General features: G+C 40.9%; 1 protein-coding gene across 3 annotated transcripts in view; it reads right to left on the bottom strand.

The window, feature by feature from the left end:
* The window catches only part of TSC22D1 (TSC22 domain family member 1), a 138,589-nt gene extending 128,243 nt beyond the window's left edge, over positions 1 to 10,346 (bottom strand). For all 3 annotated transcript variants that reach the window (XR_001109522.3, XM_012465807.2, XM_012465808.3), the window contains exon 1: positions 6,952 to 10,346. Coding sequence is in view for 2 of the 3 variants with exons in the window: in XM_012465807.2 (XP_012321230.1) it covers positions 6,952 to 9,848 (2,897 nt within the window). In the remaining variant the exon portion in view is untranslated. The remainder of the gene's footprint in view (positions 1 to 6,951) is intronic.
* Between the last annotated feature and the right edge of the window lie 346 nt (positions 10,347 to 10,692).

A 10,692-nucleotide genomic window follows, 5' to 3' on the forward strand; every position in this document is an offset into this window, starting at 1 on the left:
TATGGGCATCAGGCTTACCTCTTATTAGCTTTATAAGAAGTAAAAACAGCACTAGATTTTGAATTGAAAAAAACAGCCTTAAATCCTAGCTCTGCTTTACTGCTATGTATGTAACCTTAGACAACTCACTTACCGTTTCTAAACACTCAGCAAGTTTCAGTTTATTCACCAATAAAATAGAAAAAAACTTAAGTCACAACATTGTTGAGTGGTTAAACATGGTAGATATTAACCAAATCTAATACTAACAACATTTTTCATCACTTCTATGAACTGATATTCTGAATTACATACTATTCTTATTTCTGATGAATATAACATAATTCCACTCTTAAAATTTATGTACTCATTAGAGAACTTGGAGCAATGACTTTATTAAAATTAGCATCATTCTTTACATTTAATAGTACAGTATTCTACCACTGAAATAGATGTATAATGATACTAAACACACACATCTATTTATTTTCACTCCTTCCGTAAAACCCCACTGAAATGACAGAAACGCAATTTGTTAAGACACAATAAGCCCACAAAAACTGAGGAAGATGAAAAGACAATAGCAACAAAAATTTGAAAGCTGGAAAGCAGACAATTGAGTGACAAATGACTTAGCAAACACTAGAAAATCAAATCTTTAGCAAACAATGGAGAATGCCAAGAACAAACCCAATTTAAACTGTGAAATCCCCAAAAGACTCAGGAGTTGGCAAGACCACATCTATATAAGTAGGATGTGGGGGGAGAGGGTGCTAAAATTAAAAAGATTGTTTAGAAGGCAGTTTAAGGAGCAACCAGTCCCACAGATCCCAACTATCCCTCCCCAATCCCAAGATAAAAAAGTATATTGTCTGAAGAAGGTAAAACAAAAGATCACAGGACTAAGTAAATCAGGCACAGCAAAATGCAGAACATACTGAAAACAGGGTTGAGTGAAGAAACGTTATCTGAGGATACCCCAAAACCTTTCATTCCACATCCTCCTCACCAACCACCCCACAGAATGCTTGTAGAAAGGCCTTCAATTTCAAGCAAGAAATCAGAAGAGCCTTCTTACAGAGCTCTAACCAGCTAGGAGCATATACAAGAAACTGACACCAGAAGTCCTCCTACCAAACAGCCCAGCCAGGTTACCATATAGAAAAGCTAACAATTAACAAGCCAAGCTCAGAATTTCTAATTAGCATTTTAATTCCTTACTCTTACACCTCAGATGAAAAATAGACCAAAGCAAACAAAAAGTAAGAAAATAAAATCTGGAGGAAACAGACCACACAGAAAGAAAAAAAAAAAAAAACCTTAAAAAAAGCTAATATTTTATATATTAAGATAGCTTAAAAAAAAAAAAAACTATCATTATTAAAATAGTATACTATTAGAAAGGAGTAAAAAAAAAAAAAAAAAAAAAAGCAAAAGGAAACTCAATAGAGCCAAAAGAAAAACAAATGGAAAAATAGTTGAGAAAACACAAGAAAATTAGAAGACCTGTCAAGAAGGTCCATTATCCAAGTAAGAGAAGGTCCATTATCCAAGTAAGAGGAGTTTGAGAAAGAGAGAAAATGAAAAGACATAATCAACAATCTTGACTCAAGAAAAACTCCCAAAACGAAAAGACATCACCACTCAGCACAATGGATGAAAACAGACCTACACAAAGATCCATCACGGCAAAACTTCAGAACACTGGAAACATAAAGTCTTATAAAGCTTTCAGAGGCTTTAAAAATGAGGGGAGGAAAAAGAAGGAGAGGGAAAATGGAAGGAAAAACAAAATACACAGGTCACATACAATACATAAGAAATCAGAATGGCTTCAGATTTCTCAAAAGCAGTATGGATGTTAGAAAGCAATGCCACAAAACATAAGAGAACATAACTTCCCTACCTGGTATTCTTTACATAACAAAGTGTCAAAGTAAACTAAAGGCATTTTAAAACAAGTAAACTAAGAATGAAGACACTAGTCTCTGGAAAATGGATATCCAATACAGAGAAAGTGAAAGGAATCCCAGGATAATAGTTGCGTACCATGCCAAGAAGGCAACCAGTCAAGAATGGAGGTCAAGGGGATATGAGATTTTCTGAGAAAGATAAAAATTGTTAACAATATCTGATATTGGAACATCTTAAGAGGCATCGGATGAGAAGTGGAATTAGTGATAAATACAGAGAAAACTAGGCAAAGAGGTAAAAAAATAAAATAAAAAAAAAGACAATGAACTCAAGACAGATCACCCTGTGGTAAATTTAATAGTCAACAAGCCACATGGAAAAAGAATCTTTAAAAATAATTTTATATCTATATCTATATATAGTAGAGACAGGATCCTGCTATATTACCCAAACTAATCTCAAACTCCTAGCCTCAAGCAATCCTCTCACCTTGGTCTCCCAAAGTGCTGGGATTATAGGCATGAGCCACACTGCAAATTTCTAATCAGTTCTTTAGTCCTTTAACACTTATTTACAAACAGACTATCAAGACTTATCAGACATCTAAGGAAAGGTTACACAGGAAAGGTAGAGCCCAAAACATACAAAAATGGAAGGGGAGTGGGGAAAGGAGGGGCAACTTGGAGAAAACAGACAATGCTGACAGATGAAAACTTGGGAGGGGAGGAAAACCCATTTCTATAACAGACAGGTAGGGATGGAGCAAGGAAGCAGCCACAAAACACTGCACCGGATAGGAAAAGTAATATTTGACAAGAATACTGAATAACCAATAGTGGTAAGTACTGGGAGTAAGGGTACTGGGAAGAAAGGAGACCAGGTAGGTAGATGGTAACAAAATTAAATCTTCATTTTCAATACACTAAGTTAATACAGACAAAAACAAATGAAAGGTATATTTTATTTAACAAATACTTACATAGGGCACGTGAGTTAGAGAAAGTTCTAGGGGATTTCCAAATTGATTTAACTCTTGTATCAACCCCATGAGGTAGATACTATTGTCATCATTTTTTCTTTTAATGAGACAATTGAGGCATAAAGAGGATAAGTAGCCCAAATTTTACACAAAACTAGTAAATGACAAGAAAAATGAAATCTAGGCAATCTAACTCCATAGTCCATGCTCCTAACCAGCAGGCTATGTTACATATCTAGTCGTAAGACAAGCACATTATTTAGAGACTAGGAGGTAAATACCACAATCATCATCTAAAAGAGGTGAAAATGACTGCTTCTAGGAAACGAAAACTGGAAAGTAAGGGGGCAAGAAGCTCTTTATTTCTTGGAAAATCATTTAAACTATCTTTAAACTGTGCATGCACATCTTGAAAAAAACTTTTAAAATTATAATTTGGTATTTTACAGTTAACCAAGTATTTTAATTGATACTACTGCCATCCTCAGAAGTAGGGAGAATGAGTATTACTCCTATTTTATAGATAACATTCATGCCTCTTTAAATATTTGAGGACCTCCTATAAAACAGGCGCTGTACTTAGAAGACAGACATCAGTTCACCTCAAAGAATGTTGAAGAGAGGTACAAAAATGCAAGTCTTTTTATTCATTTCTTTTCCATTTGTTGCATAAGTTATATGCACCTCTCACACTTGTGCTTAAGATGAGGGACAACATAAACTTTGAATCAGGACAAAAAAAAAAAATCAGAGAAATGTCTGCTCATTAATTAAAAAAAAATACTTCATCCCTGTCCTTGAGGAACTGCTAGTCTTGGGGGAAAGATTGGTAAACATAATAATTCAATGTGCACGGTGCTTAAATAGAGGAACATTAAAATGTGCTAAGGAAACAATGTCCTCTGAGTGAAAAGAATGCTTTAAAGAGAACATCTGAGCAGAGTCTTGAAGGATAAATAGAAGTTTGACCCATTTCACATTAAGAGGCCGTGCTAATAACAATCACAAAACATAAGATGTATGAAATACCTGTATTTCCCATTCTTGTATAGGAGAATTCATGGTTCAAGTTATAGGCTAAAACATAAGGCTTTCTTATTTTTTTCAGACAGGGTCCTGCTCTGCCACCCAGGCTGGAGTGCAGTGGCATGATCCCAGATCACTGCACTTCCAGGGCTCAGGTGATCCTACATCCTCAGGCTTCCAGGTGGCTGAAACTATAGGCATGCACCACCATGTCTGGCTAAATTTTGTATTTTTTTGTAAAGACAGGGTTTTGACATGTTGCCCAGGCTGGTCTCAATTTTTTGGGCTCAAGCAATCCGCCCACCTCAGCCTCCCAAAGTGTTGGGATTACAGGTGTGAGCCACCACACACGGACTGACATTAAGACCTTTTTAAGAAGAATGATTTTTTTTTTTTAAACAAAATACATAATCAGCCTTGATCCATGTTTATCTTTATAGTCTCTCCCAGGGATCAACTGAAAGCACTTTCCACATGTCTAAATATTTTATAATCTAAAGTGTTAAGAGTATTATTCAAAAGATGATTAAAAGATAACCACCCTCATTTTTCCTACTACCCAAAAGTTATATTGTTGACACATTTCCTGATTCATAATATTGAAATTATACATGTACACCCTCTCTCATGAGACTAATGGTTACCAAGCCCAGAAGATGCAAGTGACACAGAAGCTAACATGGGAAGAAAGGTTTTAAACGTTTTTCAATCATATCACTGTATTCTCTTGTCGTTATTCTTAAATTATCTTCCAAGGCCAAATTTAAATAAAATTAATTTCTTTTTCAGAACTGTAGTGATAAAAGAAATAATCTGTAGTAAAACACAATAAAGAATATAATATGTATCTTTTCTGACCTTACAAGGTGTTTTAGGGCTACATTCTGATTTCACAAAATTTAAGATACCTCTAGAACAAAAAATTTCTGGTTTTTAATCACAAAACTTTAATGTTAGCTAACCAAGGCCCAAATAGGTAGTAAATTCAAAACCGTCCCTGCTATTGAGGAACTCCTGGTCTTGTGGGAGACACTGGTAAAGATAATTGTAATTGAATGGTACAGTGTCTGAAGACAACCTGTTACATTAGATCAATATTTCCATATTTTTCAGTATGTCTTTTTGTCCCTTTCTAGAATTCCATTAATTTCCACAACTTGCTCCTTATTAATCCTTTCCTCAATTATCTGGAAAAATTTATTTTGTATTAATATCTTAAACTGGGACCCTATTCCTATATTTAAAATTCTAGTTGAAAGTAGTATCATCTGACTTTAATTGTCTGGAACAGCAAGCTGTGGAAAGTCCTATAATGTCCTACCAATAGGAGGAAAAAGAGGTGAAAGTCAAGCCAGGAGACCACAAATGGTAACTACAAAATCATGGTAGGTTTAAATTCAAAATGTGTTTTCATTTGTGTATTTTACCCCTGCCTTTTATTTCTCTAAACTTAGCATCCACATAATATATATGTTTTTCTAGAGGCTTCACTCAGATCATAACCTTTTGACGTAAAAAAAAATTAATATGTGCAGTAAATAATTCTTTTAAAATTACAGGTGAGTATTAGCATGATAAAATTAAAGGTTTAACAACAACAATGGAACAATTAAGAAAACTACCTCCTAGAAGTTTATCTTTTAAAGTACAGTTCTGTACAAACAATACAGAATACATTTGGTTAGATAACAAGATTTTAATTACATGACTATTAGAAAAATAATAAAAAATCTTGAAAGATTTTAATTTATCAATTAACCATGTCATTACCTTATCTTTTAAACAACTAAATAACAAAAACCTCACTGAAACATTTGAGCTTTGCTTTTTCTAAAATTACAATTATTTGCAATATGCTCATTTTTCCAAAACAAAATCCACAAATATATATATAGAATATAAATGCTTAAATTGGTTTGATGAAAGTTCAATCACAAAACCCTCCAACTAATACTAAAATAATTAAATATCTGGCAAGCTTACTCCAAATTCCACAGTAAAAATGATGTCTTTTCATAACTCCTATAATAGCATTTTAATCAAGGTTAGTAACAGACTGGCAAGTTTGTGAAAAGAACATTACTTTAAAAATCAACTAGGATTTAAAACAATATAGAAACATGAAGATTTCACAACTTTCTAGCCAGTCAACTTCAAAGATGCAATTTGATTCAACAAGCGTTGTTGGCACGTTATTTCCAATCTAATTGAGAAAACGCTTGGTTTAATAATGTATTTTAGGCTTTCTGTATCTTTTTGGTAAAGGAAGAAAGGAACAGGTGGAGTAGATTAGCCGAGACCAAGGTCTTATTTTCATCCCTCTATAAATTCAATCCTCCAAGACTTACTTTCTCTACTTTTTAAAATGGCTACCACCCTGATCTACCATGCAAAAGAAAAAATATGCAGCATACTATCAAAGATAAATCTGGTTATTTTGACAGTTTATGCCCTCCTTTCCCACAAAATACTTTAAGATTCCCATTCCTTTACTGTTTAAATAAAATGACCATTAAATACGTACCCAAAAGTTGGTCAGTTGCAGTAGGAGGGCAACCTATGTAACCCAGAATAGGTCATCTTTCCTACCATATAATATCTTTCACAGACCAAGATCAAACACAGTAGAAAGGAAAAAAGGATGTCTAGTAAAGGAGAACAAATGTGGGAACCACAACCCCGTAAGAGATTTTGTAGCTCAAAAGAATAGATTAACAATTATGTGTGTTAGCAAAAATTAAGCTTTTCATAATATTTCTAAAAAGCATTTTATAGATAATAAAACTACTTGATGCCCCAAACCTATTTTTAATGTGAACATACGTTCAAGGACTATTCTGAAAATATTGTTTACATATTACTATTATTTCCTACCCACTGTGAAACCATTCCGTAACTCTTGTTCTATAAAACTTCCCAAAAAAATGCATTTTTCACATACAAAAATTAAAACAATATACAATGCTTTAGACTAATTTTGTGCATACATATAGCTACCAACTAGATTAACTTCAAATCTGTTGAATGTCTCCAGAAATATGACATGATCTTACCTCTCATCCTCGCCATCCACCAGAGGTGTCGTCAGCGGTAGCACCTTCAACGGGAAAAGAGAAGCAGAGGCTGCTAGGCTGCTGCTACTCCCATCTGAAACTGCTGACATTCCCCCACTGTCACCACTGATAGTCTGAGGTAAGCCAACTAAGGATGGCTCCGCTGGGCGCCTGGCATCTTCAATTTGGCTTCCAATTGCCTGAGCTAATGATTGTGCAGAGAACTGGGTAGAACTTAGTGGTATCTGTTGTGCCAAAGGCAAATTTATATTAGTTGCTATCAAGGGAGGTTGACTAACACTTTGAACCAGATTACCATTTTGGGTGGCAGGGGTTTGTGCTATATTCTGTGGTGGAACCAAGTTTGTTGGGGCAGAAGGCATTCCAGAAGGACCAGTTGAACTAACCTGACTTGTAACAGAAATACTACTAGCAGAGGGCAAAGGACTAACTGCAGACAACTGCTGTGAAACAACTCCTTGAGCTACTGGTTCTACTCCTTGTGGCTGGGGAGGCATAGTTAACAAGTTACTTTGGGGTGCAATAACCAATTGTTGAGGAAGGCTTGGAGCGCTAGTTTGAACTCCCTGATGAATAATCCCAGTTTGAGCAGGTGTAACCACTTGCGAAGATGGAGGAGCACCTTGCTGAATAACTGAAGGTGGAACTTGGGTAGAGGACTGCTGCACTGCAGTAGGTATGTTTGCTTGCTGACCAATATTTGCAATCTGACTGCCAGTAGGTACAGCAGACACTGCTGTCTGAGCCTGGCCAACAGGCTGGACAGATGCCCCTGCAGGTTGTGCTGGGACTGCTGTGGGCTGTACTGGCAACTGGATACTTTGTGGCTGAGCCACAGGAATCACCGTTGTTCCTACTCCCACTCCTGCAGAACTGGGCTGTGTGGAGGACACTGCTGTTTGAAGAATTGGCTGCTGTTGTACATACTCTGAAGCAGGATTTTGAGTCACTGATTTGACATGGCCTGGGGCCATCTGTGTAGAAACCATTTGTTGCTGTTGTCCATACTGTAACTGTTGGGGAGGTGGTGCCCCTGGAAGGGGAGTTTGCACTGGAGGAGCCACCTGAGAATATGGTAGTTGGGGTTGAGCCAAACTGGAAATGGAAGGCTGCTGACCTAAAGCTGAAGTTACACCAACCACATTTACAGGCGATGGCTGGATACCAGTTGCAGCACTCATAGTGGCTTGCAGAGGTACTGGCTGAAGACCTTGCTTTTGCTGATAGCTCAGTTCTTGAGACTGTAATTGTACTTGTGAGATCTGTGACTGAGAAATACTCTGTGGTATACTAACTGCTGTAATACTCTGTGGACCAGTGCTACCAAAATCCATCTGTTGGAGGGTCACACCTTGGAGAGTTGGTTGTTGCTGTTGTTGTTGCTGCTGCTGCACCACCACAGTAGGGGCTCCCATCTCTCCACTTCCCACACTCTCTGTATAGTGACTCAGTGTGCTGACACTACTGCTCACTGAACTCCCACTAGTGCTCTCCCTTTCAGAAGTCACTTCTATCGGATTTTGCTTTACAGTCTCCACCACTTTATTTATCAGCACACCTTCTGTAGCAGGTACAGCATTTTCTTTTTCATAGAACTCAGTGCAAGTCCATCTACCTTTTTTAAAAGGCTCAGAACTAGAATCTAACTTCACAACTCTGAACCTCGAAGTATTAACTGTTGGTTGCTGCTGACTTGAAACCAATCCCCCAGTCATCCCTGCAGCTGCATTAGGGACACTGTTAACAGCAGTGGAGGAAGAAATAGTACCATTGTCCATGCCACTCAAGATATTCACATTAACACCACTGGTAACACCAGGCCCAACACTCACACTAGCAGCACTAGAAATATTGCTTGCACTTACATTAGCATTACCAGGCATGCTGCTTGTCACATTAGGACTAAAACTACCCACAGCAGTAATGTTAACATTATTCACTGTATTAGTGCCAGTAACAGAATTTATACCTATTCCGCCTGTAGTACTTGGAGTACGCATATTAGTCATCATAGATGCAGGTGAACCACTGGATGATACAGCAGAAGTTGGTGCAACTGGTGTGATACTGTCAGAGCTTCCAGTTGTAGAAAGTTTTCTAGATACTGGGCTTGAGGGTGGCCCACCAGGAATGGATGCAGTGGCCACAGCAGCATGAGATGGATGGTGCCCATGTTGGAGGTGGTGCCCATGATGAATGTGATGGTGGTGATGGAGGTGGTGTGGATGAGCATTCCCATTTATCACAACACTCTGTTGTGGAAGGTGAGGCAAATGAGGCTGAGGAAGATGGGGCTGGTTGGGCGAGACTGCCCCAGGTGTCTCGGCTTCCTGGAAGTTATTTAGGGTCTCTTCTGAGGAGCTGCGTTCGGGCTCCCCTAAGTCAGTAGCCCTGGAAAGTGACACATCAAGGATCTCCGAAGAAGAGAGATCTTCCGTGTGAGATTCATCCAGATCGTCATAGCTCTCAGTGTCCTCCGCTATACTGTTGTTAGAGCTGATACTAGCGGAGATCTGAGCCGGAGTAACGCTAGTTATCTGGAAGCCACTTTTCTTTTTCATTTGAGTTCCGCCTGGCGCAAGAGGCTGTGCCTGCAGCTGAGCCTGCGAAAGGAGGTTCAGGCTTTGTGGAGGCGGAGGCTGTGGTCCCGACGTAGAAGATGCTGCTGCAGGGGGCGGCGGCTGAAGCAGCGACGGAGGCGGAAAATCCTCGGAAGATGTGGCATTACTACCGACGCCGGTACCTGCTGCATTGAGAGCAGAGGCGCTGCCACTACCGCTGCCCCTTCGAGGGAACATTGCCGGGTGCGCCATCTTCCTAGCGCTAATGTCTGCAGCGGCGGCGGCCGCGGCGGTGGACTCAGGCGGCTGGTGCATTGTGTTGGGTACCGCGGGGGGAGGGCGGAGGAGGCGAATGCAATTTCCTTCTGCACCGTAATCTTTGTATTCAAGACGCCGGAGAGAAAAACGGGACCTGACGCTCCGCCTGTCGCGATTCCTCCTTCTCTCCTCCTCAGCCGAAGGTGCCGGCCGCTCCTGCCTTCGAGGGCGAGCTTCGGAAAGGAGGATGAACGAGGGTGAACAGGGCGGCCGAGGACCCGAAGGGGGGACCCCTTCAGTCCTTCGCCATTCACTTTCCCCTCTAGCCTCACACCCCCCTTTATATTCCGCTTCACGTGGGGTGTGGGGCAGGAGGGAGGGGGAGAGCGCAGGAGGGGGAGGAAAAGAGAGAAATGCCCACCTTCTCCGGCCAACTCCGAAGCCGCCTCAACCCCCTCCTCCTGCCGCGGTGGCGGCAGCCGCTGCAAAGCCCTCTCGGCCGCTCTGCACCGAGGCAGCGCGAAGCGAGAGTCGCCCTCTCCTCGCCACCCCCGGGGCCGCAGCCGCCAGCGAGCCCCGAGCTCAGTGTTGCTCAAACCTCCCCTCCCGGCCCCGCTCGGCCCTCCCCCCGCGCCCCGCAGACCCTTTCAAACCCCCTGGGCTCGCAGCGGCTGCTCGGTGAGGAAACGCTGGCGGCGGCTGGGGCCGGGGCGGCGCGGCTGCTAGCGGGGCGGCGGCGGGGCGCCCGGTACGGTGAGCCCAACAACGAGGCGCGGGCGGGCGCGCAGAGACGCCGGGTCCTCGCGGAGCACGGCCGGGGCGCGGCGGCGGCGGTGGCAGCGGGAGCCCAGGGACCGCTCCATCACTGGCAGCCATGGAGCCCGAGCATTTTCCTCCCTCA

The sequence above is a fragment of the Aotus nancymaae genome, unplaced genomic scaffold, assembly GCF_030222135.1.
Source record: "Aotus nancymaae isolate 86718 unplaced genomic scaffold, 86718_ANA_hifiasm-v0.15.2.pri h1tg000009l, whole genome shotgun sequence".
Classification (NCBI taxonomy): Eukaryota; Metazoa; Chordata; class Mammalia; order Primates; family Aotidae; genus Aotus; species Aotus nancymaae.